This window comes from Pyxicephalus adspersus, chromosome 7, assembly GCF_032062135.1.
Source record: "Pyxicephalus adspersus chromosome 7, UCB_Pads_2.0, whole genome shotgun sequence".
In the NCBI taxonomy this organism is placed as follows: domain Eukaryota; kingdom Metazoa; phylum Chordata; class Amphibia; order Anura; family Pyxicephalidae; genus Pyxicephalus; species Pyxicephalus adspersus.
In genome coordinates, this window is record NC_092864.1 from 16,142,077 (window position 1) to 16,164,195 (window position 22,119).

General features: G+C 39.8%; 2 protein-coding genes across 5 annotated transcripts in view; one reads left to right on the forward strand and one right to left on the reverse strand.

Moving 5' to 3' along the window:
• The window catches only part of PAM16 (presequence translocase associated motor 16), a 122,126-nt gene that overhangs the window by 45,580 nt on the left and 54,427 nt on the right, over window positions 1-22,119 (reverse strand). The gene's annotated exons all lie outside the window — the stretch shown is intronic.
• VASN (vasorin) lies at window positions 99-20,886 on the forward strand. 3 transcript variants are annotated; one of them, XM_072417617.1, is made up of 2 exons: window positions 99-408; window positions 18,259-20,886. In XM_072417617.1, the coding sequence occupies exon 2, from the start codon at window positions 18,269-18,271 to the stop codon at window positions 20,228-20,230; it is 1,962 nt and encodes a 653-aa protein (XP_072273718.1). In that variant the 5' UTR covers window positions 99-408; window positions 18,259-18,268; the 3' UTR covers window positions 20,231-20,886. The 3 variants fall into 3 exon arrangements, with proteins under 3 accessions (XP_072273718.1, XP_072273716.1, XP_072273719.1); XM_072417615.1 differs by lacking the exon at window positions 99-408 and adding an exon at window positions 11,481-11,985; XM_072417618.1 differs by lacking the exon at window positions 99-408 and adding an exon at window positions 11,483-11,971.

A 22,119-nucleotide genomic window follows, 5' to 3' on the forward strand; every position in this document is an offset into this window, starting at 1 on the left:
AGGACACAGGGGGGTTAACTTAGGCCAATAGTTTGCTAGAAAACACTGGAGGGAAGCTTAGTCCTGCCTCTGTACTGGTGACGCCTTCACTGCCGCAGGCAAAGAGCATAGGAATAGCTAAACTATCACTTCCCCAGCCAGAAAGACTGAGCAAGGGAAGGAGACTAGCTAAGAGCAGGACACAGCAAGGAGGGGCTGGAGGAGGAAAAAAAGTTAAGACAGGGAAAAAACTTTGATGAAAAGAATTCAGAACAGTCTGAGAGGACAAAAGCTGCTCAGAAAAGTTTTTCAGGACAGAGAGGAGGTGTGAAGTGTGGAGGAGGAAAGTTCACCTCTGCAAATCCCAAGACTTCGCTCATCTGGATGTCATTTGACTACTAAGGATCCCACACAGGTCCAGACGGAACTGTAAGTCTGTCTTCTACTACCTTATCATTTACCGGTTTTATAGAATAATTGGCATCTGCTTGGTCTGGGCTTGCAAAGGGTAAATATTTTCATTCCAAATGTTTGCTCAGTAATGCTATGGACTCCAGTATTACAAAATTAGTTCTAGGGACACTTTGATGCCAAGTTGGTCCAACTAAGCAAATCAAACCTAGAACATCCTTGGTGTTCCAAAGACCTGAAATGTTCTCTATTAGGGATTCTTGGTCTAGATGATGCTACGCTGTATACACTGATATTCATCCAGGGAAAGATGGAGTTGGGATAAAAAAAATCATATTTATTATATATATATATATATATATATGTATATATATCAAGGAGAGATCTATGTCTTTCATATACATGCAGCTTCATCCTAATCCTGCAATAACCCAGAGCAACATTCATTCTGCTGAAGTCTATTTGTTATGTGTTAATGCACATATAGATAAAAACAATTGTTTATTGAACAAAGCTGATTGTCTACCAGAATGTTCCTGATAATCAAAACCATCCGATTCAATTATAAAGCCTTTGTATTCAAATCTAGTTTATTATCATCTATTGAGGTCTACAGGGCTTTCTGTCTATATGTATATACATTCACACCTAGTTATTAAAGGATAATTATACCTGAACACATACTAGTTATTAAACAAAGTACAATGAGGGCTATAGTACTTTATAGTTGATATACAGCAAGCCTAAAATATAACAAATATGCTTGTTTAACAAAACATATTATAGTACAGTCTACGATTTTTATTGATTAACATGCAAACTTCAAATATAGAAATTGTATGAATATATTGTAGAGAGATCTATGGAAATTGAAATGTATAGCTGTTAAAGAGCGGCCATAAATATGTATATTCAGATTTATTAAACATATTGTAGTTAGAGCAATAGTATTTTAGGTTTATATTAAAGATTAGTGTTACCATTTTAATAAACATATTGTGAGTGGATGGAAATGAAATGCTATATAATTGAAACATTTGTAGCGCAATATGCTGGCACAATATAAATACTGTTTAATAATAATCATGATAATAGTTCAGTGCTGCGTAATATGTTAGCGCTATATAAATCCTGTTTATTATTAATAATAATATTAAAAAATAGTGATCTGTGTTTATCTGACAACATGCGAAGCATGGATACAATTGATAACTCAGAAAAGATCCCTGGAAGTTACTTTACAGCATTGCAAACTATGGATCTAGGTGTCAATAGTGTTCAGGTCCCAATGCAGAAAACATTTTAAAAACGTCAATTTTAAAAAAAAGTCACCTAAAGTTAACCTGTCTCTACATTTGGGGTTGATCACATCTTCTGCATTGGATATTGTGATTTATTTACAGGTATAAGCTGCTGTACGGGACAATACCTCTAAATATATATATTTATATATATATATATATATATATATATATATATATATATATATGTGTCACTGGTACATGAATATAGGGGGGACTGTTATCTGTTCATCTTCCTTACTGCAACCCGGCAAAACACACAACTACAATACAAACAGGACAGTATAAACTACTCAACGTGTGTGTTTATTCTGGGACACAGACATTACAATGTGGTGGTAAATAAACAAATAAAGAAGGCATCCATGGATGTGTGCATTCCATAATGCTTTGCAAGCACGGTTCACTAGTACATTCGTACTAGTCAGGTATTCTAATATAAAACCCAGATCACAGTTTAAAGATTCAGTCCACGCAAAGTCTATATTTTTGTCTTTAGTAGTCAGTTGGGTTTTAGCTTTAGTTTGCAACTGTGCTCCACCACCTTGGAGTCTCAATCCTTCAGCTGCATTTTGTAATAGCTCATGAAAACCCAATTAGGAGAAAGTGAAACATGCATGGAATCACCATGACAATTGGGCAAATAAAGTCACATCTGGGAAGATGTAACATGATGATGAACAATTTAGCTGGTCAGCATCTTCCAGAAGGTGACATGGTTTCTAAACCTTTGCTTTCCTGGGACTGAGCTGCATTGATTAAGGAATTTCAGGCAACCACAAGAGAGACTCTGAATGTGAGAGAACATTTCCTACTTTATCACATCTCTGAAGGTGACATATTAAATACTTTGTAATATGTATTAGAGGAAACGAAAAGATGTTTAATTGGAACATTAGAATGAAAATTATATGTTCATCTAAGACTACAATCAACCACAGGGTGACAATGTTATTGTCCAATTTCACTGCAGACTGAACAACATTGTGACCCTGGTAAAAGAAGGATAAAATGGATTAACTGGCAGGATGAAAAAGTAAAAAAAAAATGTTAAAGAGGGAACTAAGATAAAACAAAAATGGCTGGGTAACCCTAGGGCTTCTCAGATGATTTTATTCTCTCAAAAATAAAACCTTTTACAATCAATAAATTTTTGCCACTCAAGATGATCGTTTGTGATCATCTCAAGTGAAGATCTAATGAACGTAACCATTTAATATAGGGGAGGATGCAGCAGCACACCTCCTGCAAATTTCCCCCGTTAAACTGTCACTGGAAAATGATTCCTACCAAATGAATATCGCTGAGTGTGTGTATTGAACTGGTAGTATTTAGTACCCAAATCTTAAAAATTGCTGGCAATTAATTGCTATGTGTATCAAATGAATGCTAAACGGATGTTACAAATTACACAAGTTACACAAGCAGTATTTAGTACCTTGGTTAATGCATATACATTATTTTTTTTATCTTGTCCCCAGTTTAACTTTAAAATGGGACTTAAATACAGAAAATAACCGATTTTATTAGACAAACTTTAAAACTGTGAATTGCCCTTGAAATCAGGAATAATGTTTTTAGCTGGGCATAGATAGGTAGGAGGAAATGTGTAATTGGCTGCACTTTGGATCTTGTACTCCATGATGGTATATCGTTTTCTAATGCACTCTCCTAATGTGTCCCACAGCAAGCTACAATATAGACAATTTATATTTAAATGGGCCATTTCGACTTATCAATATGGCTGTAAAAGATGCAGGAGCTGCAGTAATAGATTCATATTGCCTATTATAAAATAAATACTGGTTTGAAATGGAGGTCTGAAATGAATGGTTACAAGAACATGCACGCTCATTCTAGAGAGCGTTCAGGTTTATACACAAATCCCCTGACCCAGCCTGATGACAGGGATGAAATGGCGATCATCCAAGAATGTCCATGGTGGACAATTGATTATATTTCTGGGATGGCCGGAAGAGCACCCACATACATATAATGTTTCTTGATCATCACCCAATCCACCCTATGGGTGGCCTTACTCCTACCAGTCTATATTAGCAAGCATAGTCATTCTGCATTCCCCGGGCAATACTTCCAGAAAGTGACAATTGTGGTGTGATGAGGCTGCGCACAGAGATCTTCTGTCTGCGTCCCACACACAGCGCAAGCCGGCTGTGCAGAGGAGGCAGCCTGGACGCCGTACAAAGCTTGTGCATAAAGAATGAGTGTGCAGGCCTGGTGGTGCACATTACCACTGTTTTCTATTAATACATACTGCACATCTGGACGCTGGGATCATATTGGATTTCATTAACCCTTTTTTCTGCTTCTACAAGTTAGCGGCTTTGTTTGCACACTAGTGTGGTCTTCATAGCCCAGGACAAAATAATTTAGCTTAATTATTAGAGGAAAATGCAGTGACTCAGAGCATGTCAATCAGAATTCCCATTATTTTCCCCAATAGGACTAAAAAGCTAGGTACACACTTGCAATAATTATCGTTAGAAAACGAACGACTAACGATTTTGCACAATTCTGTACATGTTGTAACAATACGATCGTTCAAATATAATCCACCAACAGTGTACACACGCTAGATACAATCGTTTGAACGATGCAGGAAGTGACATGTAAAGGAGAAAGTGTACTGCAGAAACATCCACGATCACTGAACGACCGTACACACAATAGATAGTGAATGATCGTCACCCAATCAGATCCGCCTGGGACAGTCATTCATTTCCTGCGACAATCCTTGTTCATCTGCGTCGTTGGTCAGTTGTTGTGCACTTTTTTGTTAACGATTATCGGATGATCGGTCGTTAGTTTCCAACGATAATTATTGCAAGTGTGTACGCAGCTTAAGATACCTTTTGAAACTGAAAGACTGCACATTGCTGAGAGTAAATGGGCATTTACATTAAAACATACTGAGCCCAGTTTAAGCGGTTCTGTTTTTATTTCAAAGGAAAAGTCATATATGCTATGACTGGTATAGCCAAGAACAATCAAAAACCTTTTACTTTGAACTTTGAAGTGACCATGTTATTGTAGGGTCATTTATAAACAATTACATACTTGTACTTACTAGTCTGGTACCCTGTTTCTTGGAACCTTACCTTTTTAGTGTTCCCTGCAAAGTTTTAACTGACCAAATGATCTGAATACTGGTTTCCCCCCACCGCCGCACACAATGGAGTGTCCCACCAGCTTGTACGTTCTGTAGAGACATATAAGCCAGCGGGAGAGACCATAGCATGCTGTGGGGGAGCAGGTATTCTACACAGAATGGGTGTGGAATAAATGAAGCAACCAATGAGCACAAATGACCCAGAATTTTAACAAACATGCTGGTAGAAAGGTAAGCATAAACCCCCTTTTATTTCAGATATGTGATTCTTTACAAGTGCTGATGGGTTATTTTAATAGCAAATCCGTAATGAATGCCGTAAAAGGAAGGGATGAAACAGAGTACATCTTAAGTTCTGGGTGGCAACACCCAAGATTACTCAGAGTCTCTGGCAGTGCCAAAAATAGGGTGATGGCCAGAGCAATCAGAATATCCAGAATTGCATGGTGACAGAAACTGTGACATCACTTCTAGTCTAGACTTGGTCTGTGTCACAACAAACATTAAGAATGTAGGACACAACAAATACATCAATCAATCTGAACCAATCAAATGCTCTCTCTATGGGTAGCACTAGAAAATGATCCATTGTTATGGGATTGGATACTAAGAGCTGCTTACCATTTTTTTGTTGCCTTTAAAAGAGGCCACAAAATTTGCAATCTGATTGTACTATCTACTAAAGCCTATTCTACTGATTTAGGCATGCTTCAAAAACATGCAATATTTAATGCACTGTAGAAGCTTTCCATTAAAATAAAACTGATATACTCCATGAACGCCAACACGTTTCTTTGTTTCAAAGCCAATGCAGCCGTCTGTTGTCACCTTGTCACATGCTCCAAGTGAAGACTACAATGGATCCTAAGGTATTCTCCGCAGAAGCTGGATGGGAAGAAGCTAGGTGAGTGGTGGTCCCTGTATTGTGAACCAACGTTTTAATAACCACCCAAAACAGTCAGGTGGTTACTGAAAAGTGCTCGGTGCTGCACCCGGCCATAAGGGGCTTGGGAGAACACTGCATAGGCAAGTTTCACCATTGGGAGACCCAACCTTAGCAATGACTTGCAGCCTTTCTTAGAGCGTATTCTTATAAAGTGAGTATGAAGAGGCTGGAGGTCAGTAGCACTGAAAAGCAACAAAGAAGAGAAAGGGTGCACGCAGTATTTAAATAAGAATGCAGTAATTGTCCGTAGTGGGCGCTTTAGCAAAATAATGGCATTTAAGGGTCATCAATTTAAACTTAAATCTACTTTACAAAAAAGAGAAAAGATTCTGCTACTTCAAAATCTATTGGGGGTCATACAAACAGAGGAAAAGTCATTTTAGGGGTCACAAGTCGTAAGCAGCAGCATCGGGCCCTTAAAAAGCTTGCTGCAGCCAATAGCAGCGCTCGGGTCAGCGGTTGGAGCGTTTAGCTCTCCTGAGACCCCTGTGTTTATTTTCGAGAGGGGTGGGTGTAAAGATACTGCTGCCAACTCTAGGCTTCATCCCACTTGCGGCTGAACTGCGGGGAGTGGCTGTTATTAAGCGATGGGTGGGGCAGGCGGCCTGTGATGTAATGCCCAATAATGGGGAAGGTGGGGGGACAGGAGCCCCCTTTATTTGTTGGTAATGTGCCGTTAAGTATAAAAACAGAGGTTCTAATCTCCTTCTTCATTATACAAGCAAACATGTGCAAACAATAAATCCTAAACAATCCACACATAGGCACACGTGAGCTATGTGGGTTCTGCTAAACTGAATTTCCCAACCTGCTATGCTCAAGGATAGACTTCTAGAATGTGTGACAAGCTAGGTCGTGTCATAGACGTCTTTTTTCTGCACTTTAGACATAATAAATACATACTTCTACTGTACAGTCTGGATAAAGGGAAATTTACAAACATTGGAGATAGATGGGAGGTCCTACATATCAACCAATTACATGATTGTTCCTGTAAGATTTATAAACATTGGCAATTCTAATAGAACACGGCAATAATTTTCTAATCGACCCTGAAAACTAAAAAGTGGTTGCTGGAGGTTACTGCACATGGCCCACCATCACGGTTCTGTGCAAGGAATTGTTGGAAAAGTCTGCAGGTTTATGCCAAGTGAACAATTGTTTTGATTAAAAATATGATATGATTAGAGCAGGCGTAAGTATAACAGTTGTACCATGTACATGTCACTCCTTAATTTAGGGCAACAGGTAGTTGTCATTGTACTTAAAAAGTATATTGTGTTCTTAAAGGGAGATTGGGTGGCTGTCATACTGGTCCCTCTGGCTTCAATAATTCACCAAGCTGAGAAAATATGCACAGCAGAGTTGACTTGTTCTAAGTTAGAAGCCCACAAAGTCATTAAGCCAGAGAATCACCATGATGGCCAATCAACCTGGTGTTGTCAATAGAAAGTCATGCTGATGCGTTTTGGTTGCTGCTTTAATTGATTTCCAATGGGCCTTCAATGTGGATCCTTGAGGCAAACTGTGCAATTACCCTTGCCATATACATCAGGTATCAAATGCTGTGTTGCAAAGTTTTGCCCTGCTCTGGAGGCCATGCTAAGACTTGTAGTTCCCCCGCCAGCTGGACAGCATGAGTTTTCCTAACCCCTGACATGTCATCACATTCCATGGCTGAGGCCTAGAAATGAATTTCTCTGCTTGGGGGAGCTTTGCTGTGACCTCATTGCTTTTCATTAAGTGCTTCCTCACACCCTGCAGTTTGTTCTGGCACCATTCCTGTAAGCTTCCCTGTTGTACTTTCTACAGTGACTTCATGCATGGGACAGCCTCTGCCAAATGTCTCTCCTCTGCAAATAAAATATCAGGCAAAAATAGCTATACATTATTAGTAAGTGGTTACCCAGACTTCCTTTCACCTTGTGCAGACCAATGTTTTCTGAAATGAATAAAACAAATTCCTTGTATGAATGTGAGTGACGGGGTGGAACGCAAGGTCTACAATAATAAGGGACCACATTACACTAACGATCCTATCGGTGGTGGAAACTCCTGAGGGGCATCGCTATGCTCCTTCAAGAACCACCGATTTTGTGTATTACAGCAAATTAGGGACACCTCCCTGATGCTTCCAGCAATAGAAGGAAGCCTCTCTGGTCCCCCAGCAAAGAAAAGACCAATCTTTAGCCATTTCAGCAATGAAGGGATGCCTTTGTGGTCATCCCAGCAAACAAAAGACACCTATCTGGTCATTCCAGCAATGGAAGGAAACACATGGAAATATTCCCAATGGGGCCAAAGAACGTATTAACACAGGAAACCTGTGGGCTGCTTTCTTCAGAAAATCCCATCGCCATATCAAGCTGACCCTGTAGCTACCATGCTTTCTTAGTTAGGGCTGGCACACAGGAAGGAATTGGCTGCCAATTTTGCATCCAATTCATTTTCAAATTGATTGGTCTGAAGGCCTCAGCAGGAGGAACAAGTGTTCAACTCATCGGCGAGTCAATTACTTGCAGAGGTTGGGGACCAGAGATGCTTTTGAATACGCAGGTAGGTTATTGGGTAAAGGCAACCCCATCATTAAATAAAGTGATAGTGTCACTTTAAATCACTGACAACATGACAGAATACTACAGAGAGAGTTTTTGACAACTGTTCAAAATGGCCGCACCCAGGGTGATTTTAGCATTGTGTTGTAACATTAATCTAGACACAGACACACTCAGCAAGAACATGTCAGTAATCTCATTAGCAGACTGTGTGTCCAAGTGCTTTGTTTCTTGCTGACAGATCCAGTGTTTATTTCTAGTATTTAGTGATTCGGTCAGGTTAGAAAAGAGTTAAGGAAGCAAAGCCACGATGCAGCAGCATCACTGCCATAAAACTTTAAGGGCTGCGTCCCAACTCCCAGCTCTGTCATTACAAAGAAGAAAACAGGCTTGTCCTCTACGTATCTTAATAAAGCTTTAATAACTTAATCTGTTGTGCTTTACAGCTAAAAAATACAAATAATGATGCCCTTACCTGTCTGTACATAAGTAAAGGGAGGACAATGGTATGATGAATCTGCTACTAATACTCCCTCACGTACAATAGGCATTGTACTGCAATAGTCTTTGGAAGCTATACAATGCAATTATATACAGGCAGCCTGAGGGATAGAATGGTACTTTTGTGGTTGCTGGAAATACTACGCTATTCCGCAATGTTTTTGCAGGTATACAAGTTGGTGCAAAAGCTCCTGAAAAAACAAACAACTTTAGGTGGCACAAAGTGATGGCAGCCACCGACAAGGTGCAGATCGCCCCCAAACTGACCTGTTTTTAATAATGCTAGTTGCATAGCTGTCTTTGGTTTCAATACTTCTTATATAAATCCTACAGCTAAGTACAAGCCCTGTTCACGGTTGGGTTTTTCATTTACTTTGGTCACTGGTTTGTTATGATACCTGGGACCCTGCTAGTATAATTGTTTAATGCAAAATGACTGCTCTTGCTAATCTTAAAATGTCCCACCATGGCCAATATTGTTTTGGTAATTAAGTGTAAATTTCATATTTTACTATGTGGTAATGCATTTACGGTTCATTTTGCATAGAATACAAGCTGACATCATTCCTATAGTGACACAGATATCAATAAAACAGAAGCTCTTTTTTAGGTATCTTTGCTTGAATGTTTGTGTGAATGTTGAGTGTTTGTACCTACCAATGCAGCTTCCCAGCAGACACTCCACCATCTTTCATTCCAACTCCAGCACAAAAATTTGGCACTTCTGGGTATGGGTCACTCGCATGCCCCCCTCCTCCCTCCCTACCTAATGCAATGGGGAAGGTGGCATATGCAAATACATACAAAAGCTAATATTTGCATAGACTTTTTAGGATTCCAGACCATGCCAAGAATGTAAAGACAGGCATTTTATGTCTGCTACAAAAATGCAATGTTGTCAGAATGTAAAGACAGGCATTTTATGTCTGCTACAAAAATGCAATGTTGATTTTTTTAAATGGCAGAGTCACTATTGCCTGACAACTCCCAAAACTGATTTTTCAGATTGGGTTAGATTACCTGCTGGCTTCTTGTGTCCCTAAAGCTATGTACACACATGCAATAATTGTCGTTGGAAAGGATCTTTCACAATCTTTTCCAACGACTAAAGACTGCATGGTGCATGAACGAGTGCTGTACATACAGCACCGTTCTGCTCTATGGAGAGGGGAGGGGGAGAATGACGGAGCGGCACCCCACTGCGCTCTCTCCACCGTCACTTCCATTACGATCGTTCGTCGTCCATTGATCCGCCAGGACGGTGGTTCAGTACACGAGTGCTGTACACACCAGATTCTGATCCGATATCAGCCCTGAGGCGAATATTGGACGGGAACTATTGTACATGTTTACCCAGCTTTAGAGCCCCAGAAAATATGATTTGGTCTCTTGGACACAGTGTCATTCTTTAAACTGGATTACTAAAATATAGAGAGTCCCTTGGGGTAGTGTGACACTCTCGCTTGACCTTGTACCTACTCATGGTCAAGATAGGTTGGTGGAGATATCTTGCTACTGGAGTCCTTGAGAGATTTAAGAGGCCAACTTGAGATTAAACTTTCCAGGAAAACTTGAAGTGGACCTTCACTAAAATAACAAGGTCTGCTTTTGTAATGTCGGGCCCCTTCTCCTTGCTTAAAATAAATGAAGGCTTAGGATATCTTGCAACAGTAATGCAATGCATCATCCTTTTGGTAAAATTTTAGGGAGGGTTGAGCAACCCAAAACTTCCACCATCCTGTGTTAGAGTCTCTTGACAGAATCTCACTGGCATGATGGTGAAGTTGCCCCCTGCAGTACAGAAGCTGGGGTAAAGGTGTGTCTATTAGGAAACCTTTTTTTAGTGCAGCATTTTAAGGGAAGGAAGAGACCCATACAAAAAAGCAGACTTTTCTAGGAGTGCAAGGTCTGCTTAAAATAAAGCCGTGTTTGCCAGAAAGTCTATATTTTATACATAAACCTGATGATGCTAGGCCTCATTAAACAATGTGCTATGATAATATACTCTCTTGGTTTCTGTTGCTCACAGATTGTTCATTATATCCCTCATTTTTATTTCTCATACTGTCCAGGGAGAAATAAAAAAGAGAATTTAATTACTGGGGACAACATATAGAATTCCAGGCTCAGAGTTAATAATGTGCAATGCTTGGTTGCCAGACACGAGTGAGGTCTTCCTATATCTGTGCTCAGAAAAGTTATGCAGTGATAAGCAGTACAACAGTCCTGCTTTGTACACATCATTAGTGTGGAAAGTGTACAAAGACTTGACAGCCATAAACTATTCCTGTTCTGCCAACCAATCAGAATAGGAAGTTTAATGACTGTCCACAAAGTCACTGTCCTAAAGTTTATTTATCCTATCAGTCAACAGTGGCCCTAGGATCACTGACCCCTCTGCTTCAGTTGTATTAACCCATCACCCTCCATGTGTTTTTAGCACCCAGACTTGTCGAATGAGAAATATTCCCTGTAGAGGAAATACATTTTATCCAGCTATATAAAAATAGAGGCAACGTCATTGTCTATTTCGGCTAAGAAGCCTTGCAAACTGTGAGGGGTACAAGGGCAGTCATTGCTGGGATCCTGAACATTTTGTATTTCCGGCTGTCATGTTATAATATCTTCTGATCCACAAGCCTAATCAGACATCTAGCAAAGCCAAATGAGAATTAGAACTCCTGAATGGCATTTTTTTTCACAGCTCAGTGGATTGGCATGACAGCCAATGAACTGGCATTTTCAGGTCAGCAATGGCTGCCCATAACTTTTTCTCCATACAGGTTTCATTTAGTGTGTACATGAAGTCACATTTAAGGAAATTTCAGGATCATAGTGAATTATACAATGCAGTGACTGCTAATGGCACCTCCAGGTTTTGTAACAAGCCCGCACCCTGGTAATGGTTTGCAGCTGATGCTATGCACTGATTGTTTTGGTCTGCTGAGCATGTCAAAGTCAAAGGGAGGCACAATAATGAATGCAAAACACAATACAAAAGTAGTGTGGACTGGAAGCAATCTTTACACATTACAGTGAACCTGTGCCGTGCAAGGAGCATATGCTTACCTTTCTTTGGTTGTCACCTGGTCTGCTATACCTGGAAGCTCTGGTTACGTCTCAAGCTACCCACAAGTAGAGCATTAAGGTAATGAAGGAAAGGTAAATATATTGCTGCAGATGGGCGTTTAAACCAAAGCAAAGCATTACAATAAAGCTAGGTTATGTTGGATGCATGCTAATTGGTGGATAATGAGGCCAGTATGTTGAACAATCACTGTGCTGTTCCTATGAATTTGTACCAAAATATTCCGTTCTCCTTTTGTGACCATTCCATACATTTTATTAGGTGTAGCAGCCATGCTTTTTACCTGGATTGCACCCTGTGTTTACTTTTTCTTTACATACCTAAGTGCAGATGTGCTTGTAAGATACAGATCTGTGTACTAAGCGGGCATGGATTGTGACACATGCCAGCGTGAAATGGACAGTGAGAGTAAAGACCAGAAGGTGCTCATGTCCTGACCTGCGTACTGTATCCCGTTGCAGATGTCTGTGTCACCTGAGGGCAGGAAAGGGAATTAAATGGGCAGATAAAATGCTTGGAATAGGATTCCAAACACTCCTCACAGCTGATTATTGCCTAAAAGCTACAATCTATGACAACCTTGTCATCACCCTCATTTGTCCATTCTTTGTATGAACTGAAAATTCCAACAAAATGCAAAGGATCTATAAAAGCAGCTGTTTTTCAGAAATCAGTATATCGTTGCAATCAGCAAAACCGATATGTACAGTGCTCTAATACCAATCTAAATATAAATGTTGCTGATCTGATTGCAGTAAAATGCTAATATATTATAAATAGATTAATTATGAGGTATATCAACAACTGGCTTCTCATGTCTTGTTTTAGGGCTCATAAAAATATTTTCTTAAATATTTAAATCTCAGTTGTCTGCTGTAAATTTATTGGAAAATCAAATTAGGAGAATTAGACCTGCTGGTAATAAAGGTGGGTAGGGCTGGGATCTCCTTGTAATAAAGATGGGTGAGGCTTGGAACTCCTTGTAATAAAGTTGGCTAGGGCTAAGAATTAAGGTGCACAGAGATCTCTATCAAAAGATATATATAAAAGTGGTGATTTCAACTTAGCAGCTAAAACAAAGGAGTCATTATATGTAGATTGACCGTTTGGTTATATTACACCATTCAGTACAGCTATACTAAGAGCCATGAGCTGTGGCCATAGTGACCAATTAATAAACCCTTATTCATTGTTCCATCATTATAAGACCAAAATCATAGCTTATGTGCTTTCCCCTTCATTCTGCATGCATTGAACCAGGTCAAAGTGTCAGAGTGCTGATTACAGGGATGGATGTACCCATTTATCTTCCTCAAAGCAATGTTTTGCCAGCTTTGGTAGGATTCTGTTTGGATAGAGTGAAGAATAGTTGGAAGCTTTGTGTCACCACTGGTGAGATTAGCACTCTTCTCCCATTCTGGTGTCAAAGGGATTGAGAGAGGATTTGCCGAAAAAGGAATAAGGGACAGCAATAAAAACCTGAAGGAAGTTCTAAAACTATTTAAAAAATGGTTTTGGCTGGAATTGGCTTTGAGGATTTAACAACTTTATGACCTTTTAGTGGTCAGCAAGGTGACAATGACTGATAAACTATCATAGAAAAGAAGTGGCTACTTTACCAGAAGGATCCTATAAATATGAAAGCTCTAATCCCGCTCTTGTAAAATGACAGCCAGAATGTTATCAGTGATGTTCTTTTCTTTATCCCATTTTTAGAATCTGCTCCACTATTTGTAGCTCTTAGGAAAAAAAATAAAATAAAAAGGAAGTTTCCTGCTTGACAAGACAACCTCCCCCCCACTATCAGTCCAGACACACAGGCCTTGGACTCCTCTCCTGGCAGCAATTACCAAAACGTTCTCCTCTCCCCACCATCTGCTAAATCTCCTTGCCAATTCCTCATTTTCTTTCCATCCCCTTCTCTCACCTCTGCCCCCCCTCACAGCTGCACATTCCTCAGCATATTACCTGCCTCCTACTGACCCCTGCCTTAACTCTGTCTGTAGAGGCACTGATATATACAAAGTCTATCTCTACAGATCTCAGATGTATTCATGCGGAGGAGACCTCCTGCGCTGCTCACTTTCTGGAAAAATACATGGCCATACATTGTATTCCACAGGGATTTGCAGAACAGGCCTTCCAGTGAAATCTCAAGTAACTTATTTATGTATATAAGCAGAGCTTTGCCGAGGCAGAATCTGTAAAGAAATATACAGGCGTGTGTCAAGGAGAAGAGTGTGTATGTGAGGCATTGTGTATACAGCAAATTACATTAATGTGCATATTACAGGGCTTATGTATACAACAGACTGTGAAAGTTTGCATATGTAACTATATGCACATTGCAAACCATAAGAATATATAAATGCATGCAGATGTAGAAATATCTACAAAAGAGGTGAATAAAGGTGCCTTTAACTTCACTGGCTCAGGCTCGTTTAGGGTCAGCAACAATGCCAGCTTTTCTGGCCTGTTGAGATTGTTTTCCCCAAAGCAGGCCAGAACCTGAGCGTTCCCCCTCCCTGCTCCATAGGTGAACCATAAACATTCTCTAGATGCAATCTTACAAGAGTGCTTCCTTAAGACAGCTGTTCATCTGATGGGCCACTTACGTATTGTATATTACAGAAGTGGAAGTGTGTGTATACATGGAATGCAAGTGTCTGTATTTGTGTGATCGTAGATATAAACACATTACAAAGCTTTGTGTGTACTTGAGGCGGTTTGTATGTATTGGATTATGGAGGTGTAAGGTTCTATTTGCCCAGTGGGCTGCAGAAATGCATGAGAAGCAATAGGTGCATAAAGGATAAGAGATGTATGAGATTGTGTCTGCCGTATGCACAATTCTCTCACCACTCTATATCTCCCCTTCTATTGTGTGATACTTCCCTCAGCTAGATTGTAAGCTCTTCTGGGGTGGGTCCTCTCCTCCTCCTGTGTCACTGTACCTGCCTGTCATTTGCCACACCTATTTAATGTACAGCGCTGGGTAATATGTAGGCACTATAAAAATCCTGTTTAATATTAATATACTTTTTCTGATCTTTCTATCTATAATTTTCCAGGGTTTATATAGTGCCAACATATTACACAGCGTTGTACATTAAATAGGGGTTGCAAATGATAAATACAGACTGTGACACAGAAGGAGGAGAGGACCCTGCAACAGGAGGGGTATATGAAATGGTGGGAAAGTAGTGAGGGTTTAGGAGACAGAAGAGGACAGGTACGTGAGTTTGAAAGAAAGGATTATGAGTGCTCCTTTAAATGATCAGAAACTAAGAGTAAGTCGAATAGGACGAGGAAGACCATTCCAGAGAATCGGGGCAGCTCTAGAAAAGTCTTGCAGTCATGCGTGTGATGAGGTTGTGAGTACGGAAGTCATTAGTAGGTCACTGGAGGAGCTAAGAGAGCGGCTGGGGGAGGATTTTTCTATCAGGTCAGAGAGGAAAATGGGACAAGAACTGTGGAGGGATGTAAAGACAAAGCACAGGAGCTTGAATTTGATTCTCAGGTGAAATGCAAACCAATGAAGGGAACTACAAAGAGATACAGCAGAAGACGAGTGGTGGGTAGGATGGATGAGTCTGGCTGCAGCGTTCATACTGAAGGATAGATATACAGACAGAAAAAGTAAATACCTGTTTCCAATTTTTGTCCTTTTATTATGAGATTTTTGAAAATGCAAAAACTCAACCTTACAAGTTTGCATATGTGAAGAAAATAGGGAAAACGGCACAAAATATCATTACAGTGTTACATATCAGTTTTTGCAATAAATCTAAAGCTTTGCTGATAATTGAAGTAGTTTTATTGCACACTGCAAGCTACTAAAATGATTTCTTGTTCATAATAAGGACAATGGAGTTGCATTGGGGGGGTTGGGGAACAGACCTAGAGAAGTGTGTCTGTTTCTGATGAAGGTTGTGTGGCCTACTAGCACACAGCCCCTTTATCTACATGATGTTTTAGAAGTGACAGACAGGGAAGGGGGGTCTGCATACCGGTAGGGGCTCTGTTTATACACACAGGGCATGGCCTGACAGGCACAAGTCTTTCTTGTGCTGGAGGTGAGAGGTCATCCAGTCTAAATGATAGGGGTTCAAATACCAGGATAAATTGTTAACTATTTCACCATAGAGCAGATGAAGCCTGTCCGCACACGCCACCTCTGCATTTTTCACAACACCTTTAAAAAGCAGTAATAACCTAAAAAGTACTGTATTAGGTGGCTGCTAGGGAAAGTCAGCTGAGGGGCTTTAACTTTAGAGATAACATTTAATCCTCTATCTTCTAAGGAAACCCTTAAAGCAGATAAGGCTGCACTCAACTTCAATTCTTAGGTCTAGTTTGTACGTTTAGGAGTTATCTAATTTATTGGTTATCAAGATGCCCAGAAGTGTTTCTGATTTCAAATATCAACTAAAATGTTGATGGCTTTATTTTACTATCAAGTTGTTTTATTTGTTTATGCATTTATATAGTGTTGATATTATAGGCATGTCTTTAGCTCACAAAGGAACTCAAACTCCAATTTTCCTACCATATTATCAAATCAGGAATGCAGGTTTTAAAACCCAGAACCCCACATATCTACCTAAAAATAGTTTTACACGTGTCTGTTTTGAGGGATATGGTGGTACTATAGGTGGATGTTACTTGTGGACACCTCATAGGTATTTCCAGAAGTACTGGGAGTTAAGGGGGTTTGCTCATGACTGTCTAGACTCACAGGAAATGGGTTGGATGACACTGGCTGCCATTCAACTTGGAAGTGGAGAGAAGGTAAGTATACCTATTTTTTTCAAACCTGCCTACCTATCTTCTGTCTCCTAAAACCATCACTACTTCCCACCAATCCATCTCCCCTTGTATTGTGTGATACTTCCCAAACCTCCTAGATTGTAAGCTCCTCGGGGCAGGGTCCTCCTCTCCTCCTGTGTCACGGTCTGTATCTGTTTGTCATTTGCAACCCCTATTTAATGTACAGCACTGCATGTTAGCGCTATATAAATCCTGTATAATAATAATTGCAATTATTGCTTTTGTTGTTTTTTTTTTACCAGTACTGGGCTACTTATTGTTAGGTTTATTTTTTTATGTGGAGTTGTGAATATTTTACATTAAAATTCTTTTCAACATTACTATATATTCCCACCTTTGGATACTGGGATTTGTAGATCTCCACAATCTTTTTAGAAGTGCTGGTAACAATTTGAGAAACTGATTTGGCAGCAAAGTGACCCTTTGTATAGAATATAATTTTTTCAGAATGGTTTTATGATACCATATTATGATCCATAAACATGTATTGAGTTTCATATAGGATGCTTCTGAAGAATTGTTTAGGTACTCATAGCAGGTCTTGCCTTTTCTGACTTGGTTGCGTTGAGAACAGACCCTATTTCAATACATTTATTAAGTAAAGTCTACTCTTTGAAAGGATGTGGTGGTGTTTTCAAAGCTATACCAGAGCCTTTAATTGCTTGACCTATATAAAAAGTGGTAACTAAAATCTTCTAGATTGCTACAGGCAATACCAATTGTCTATGTTCTTAGACCAATTTGGTGCTTGAAGTCTAAATCCCTTAATTTTGTACTGCAGTTTTAGAACATTCTTCATTGAATGAAGTGAGTCCTCACCTTGACATGTTTTACCTTACTATAGATAACAAAGTAGCAATGCAAACCAATTTGACTTGTGGTTTGATTCCTTCTCAAACTATAAGATCAAAGAATATTTGTTTTTTTTTTATGGATCGGACATCTGAAGTCCTCTCTTGTCTGGACTACTAATCTACAGCACCGTGTTTTTTTCCTTCTGATCAATCGGCCACCCCTAGCATGCATTGGGTGTAATGGGGAGCAGGGGATTGATTCAAGGGCATTAATTTACAGGATGCAATAAAAGAGAATGTCCAGCATCCCCCTGTCTCTACCCGAGATTCAACCAAAGCAAAACTAGGATTGGCTGGTGGATGAGAAAAGTTGAGATATTTTTTGGTAAGCCAGGGCTGGGTGCCACAAAAAGTACAAAACCGTCCTGCTACACAGAGTTATATATATAATTTATTCTTCTCTTTGAAAATATACCAGTAGTTGAAACCTTACAAACGGGGTCATTACCTCCACCTTGACTTTAAAATGAATAACTGTACCACAGAAAAAATAAATAAAGGTGAACACAGAAGGGAAAACTGTTACAGGTAGACGTTTCTGGTAGTAAAAAAACATTTGACACTTTAATGTGTTAACTGACAGTATTTAAAAAAACAAAAACAAAACAACAAACTATTTCGTTTTGTTGCCAAATGTATTAATATTATTTATTTTTTTTCCAGATTTTTCAGTATGCATTCCCTGCTAGTATGGAGCGTTCTGCTAAGTGCCACATTCACAGTCCTCGTTGAAAGCTGTCCAGATGGCTGCCAATGCAACCAACCTTTCACCATCTTCTGTTTAAATCGAAAGAATCCTGGCTTTCCCCGAAACATACCACAGAACACCTTAAGCCTTTACCTTTTTGAAAATGGCATTGGTTCCATAGATGAAAGCAGTTTTACAGGTTTGTGGGACTTGCAGCTATTAGATCTATCGCATAACAAGCTGTCTCATCTACCTGGTGGAGTTTTTAAGAGCTTGGCAAACCTCAGCAACCTTGACCTTTCATCTAATCAGATAACTGAGATTTCCGCGGAGACGTTTCAGGGGCTTGGCCGGTTGGAAAGGTTGTATCTCAGTGGAAATCAGATTCGTAGTATTCATCCTGATGCCTTTAGAGGTCTTGAGAACTTGCTTGAACTTAAAATGTCACAGAATCAATTGGTTGTATCACCAGCTTTCTCCTTACCACATCTTCTGCTCTTGGACCTTAGCAACAATGCTATCCCCGTTATCCAACCTGGAGTATTCCATGCAAGCAATATTGAGACTTTAAGACTGTCTGGTCTTGGCCTGAAAGAAGTTCCGGCAGATTTACTAAGCAGCCTCAGGAATCTTCATGAACTAGATCTGTCTCATAATCAGCTTAGTAAAGTGCCATCCGGTCTACGTGGCTTAACCAAACTCAACCTGGCTGGCAATGCTGAAATTTCCCAGCTTCAGCCAGAAGATTTCTCTGGTCTTAATGGATTACAAGATCTAGATTTAAGTGGGTTGAATCTTCGTACGTTGCCAAAGGGTCTTTTCCAATTTTCAAGACGTCTCCGTGGTATAAGCCTGGCACAAAACCCTTTAAACTGTGTGTGCATATTAAGCTGGTTAACAGAATGGCTGCGTGTGAGTGGGGTGGCTCTGCTGCGTTCCGATGAAACTCGCTGCCACTTTCCTCCCAAGAATGCTGGCAAGATCTTACGCAATTTACAAAGTTCTGATTTTGGATGTCCCATACCAACAACAGTCTTTGTACCTACAACTTTAGCACCTACCAGCACTGCTCCGCCACCTACTACTACAACTTCTAAGCCTACATTCAGACCAACCTCAGGCCCAACCACAACTATTCCAGCTTATCAGACAGTAATGCAAGAACCTGATTTCCCAACTCCATATGACCAACTCTGTCCACCTCAAACTTGCTTGAATGGTGGTTTCTGTAAGATGAATATGCTTGGAGAACTAGAATGTGAATGTCCAGATGGATTCTATGGTATGTACTGTGAGATGCTGTCATTAGAACCTTTCTCTGAACAGCCTATACTACAGGTGACTGAAATAACTAGCAACTCTATCAATGTTGATCTACAAAGTTACATTGAAAACAATAAACCCCTACTGGAACTTATGCTTACTGTCCAGAACCTATCTGCGCCACACCATTGGTCTATTACGTACCAGCTTCCTCCATCAATTCCAAATTATACTTTGACAGAACTGTCTGCTAACAGCACATACAGACTTTGTATTGGAACCGTGCATGATATCATTTCAGAAAATGAGATGTGCACAGAGGCACAGACTTCAGCGGAATCTCCAAAATCTAGTGCACACATCAATCAGTCTCAAGAAGGAAATTTAACTTTGTTTTTAGTTCCTGCTGCTGCTGCTGGGATCCTGCTCATAGTAGTTATAGTGAGTGCAGTGTGCTATGCAAGAAGACGTAGAGAAAAGGCACACGCTGGTGAAAATGGGGGTCCCTTAGAGATGGAAGGTGTAAAAATGGCGCTAGAGGAGAAAAGTGACTTTAAAAAGTTATCTGACAGCTCAAATGGTCCAGACAGAGGATGGCAAACAGATGAGCCACTCATGGACTCCACCAGAATAGTAAATAACAATGATGCACCAACAGGCCGACTTCCACACTCTTACTTTTAAGCTGAGGAGTAAGACCAAACCATGGAGCTCATTTACACTCCCAGTAGCAGCTGGTGGGGATTCCAAGACATCTTTCACCCAGAAAATGTCTAGGCTTGCTGGGAGACTTGCCTAAGTGATAGCTGTGCTGTCTAGGCTTTCAGGCAGAGGACAATAAATGAGATTTTAACATCTTATGCAAGCAATAAACAAAGTATTTTGAATCCGTTGCATGGGAACAGGTATTGCTTGTGAATATTAAAACAAAGACCTCTGTTGCTGAAGTCATTTTCCAGGAAGTTACACGACCTGCGATGAACATTGGGAAGCTCATGCACTACATCCACAGGTGGAATTGTGCCAAAGGGCCACACAAGGGGTTAGAAGAGACATTGCAATATTTGTGAAAGTTTTACAAGCCTTCTAAAGTGAAGGGGCATCTACCTGACATGATAGGACTGCATTTCAATAATTTTTGTAACAAATAAAAAAAATATATATACATGAAAACAGCTTTACCCCTCACCCTGTGGAAACAGGATATTGACTTTGCTTGATGAACTTTACTGGCAATTCTCTTTGGGGATGGTGGGGTACAAGGCACCTATTGCTGGACATGGTGGTGCCGATTGCTAATAATTGTTTGCCATAATAAATTTGAAATGTTTTTACATATATGAATGCCTTGACTTTCTTTAAGTCTCTTGTATCTGGAGCAAAGTGTGGTTGACATATTGTAAAGTAGTTATGACAAACGCCTGCAGGACAAACCACAACATACTAAACTTTGCAGTTCTTTGGTTGGGGACTGTTAATCCAGACACAGATGCAGAGACCACCAAGAGGTAGGCTCTGGTCTAAAATTCAAAATCCACTACACAATAATATATATATATAAACATAATTTGAGTCATGTGGGGATTCATTACATTGCAAAATAAAGCACTTATGAGATTTACAAACACTCATTATATGCAAAGGTTTCCTGATTTGACAATCTGCTGTACAGATTTTTTTTCAGACACGATTTCCTCTTCTCCTCGACACTCTTTCACAAACTGACAACTTACAAGCACATATTTTTACCAGAGTCTTTAAAAGATTTATCTGAACAAAAAGATGGAAAAAGATGCCATTTTTCTTGCATCTTTCAGGGGCGGCAGTACTAATATCTGTCTGTGCTAATAATCCTTAAATGTGATATTTTATGTGATATTTTTCCTATTTTTTAAATAGGATTGTTTTAAATGCTCGTGGTGGATTCTTCATAATGAAAATATTGAATTAAACATCTAATTGAGTCCCCTCCTCATGATACCAGATAGGCAAGGTAAAGATTGCAGTGTTCTCCCCAGCCTCTTTTAGCTGGGCGCACCACCCGGCATTTTTCAGTAACCACCTGTCCGGTTTTGGGCAGTTACTGGGAAGCTGGGTCACAATACATGGGCTACCACCTGCCCACAGCTTCTTCCCACTCAACCTAAAAACATTTATAGGGAGAATACTGCATTGTATATTGGGGGTGTAACATTTCCAAATACACAGCTAACTCCCCATCAAGTCACCATTTACCTACATAGCTGTGAATTTATAGAACTCAAAAACATAGGAGTTACTGGCCCTTTAAAGCTGAAAAAAAAGAAAATGGATAATTTACAATTTTTAATTTTCCTGTGAAAAAACTGCAAAAACACTTGCTATGGGGCAACACAGGTACCTTCCTCCACTTTTTATACTAGGGTGCTTTTTCATCGGCCCAGACATTACATCACGGTGCTTTTTAACACATGTGAGCGTTTTTTTCCACAGCTCTGCATACCTCAGCCAAAGTCTTATTTTCAATCTTTCCATCATATAAAGTGAGGGGAAACAGTGAGGTATCTGTTCATCTGCTAACTCCATTAGGTCCA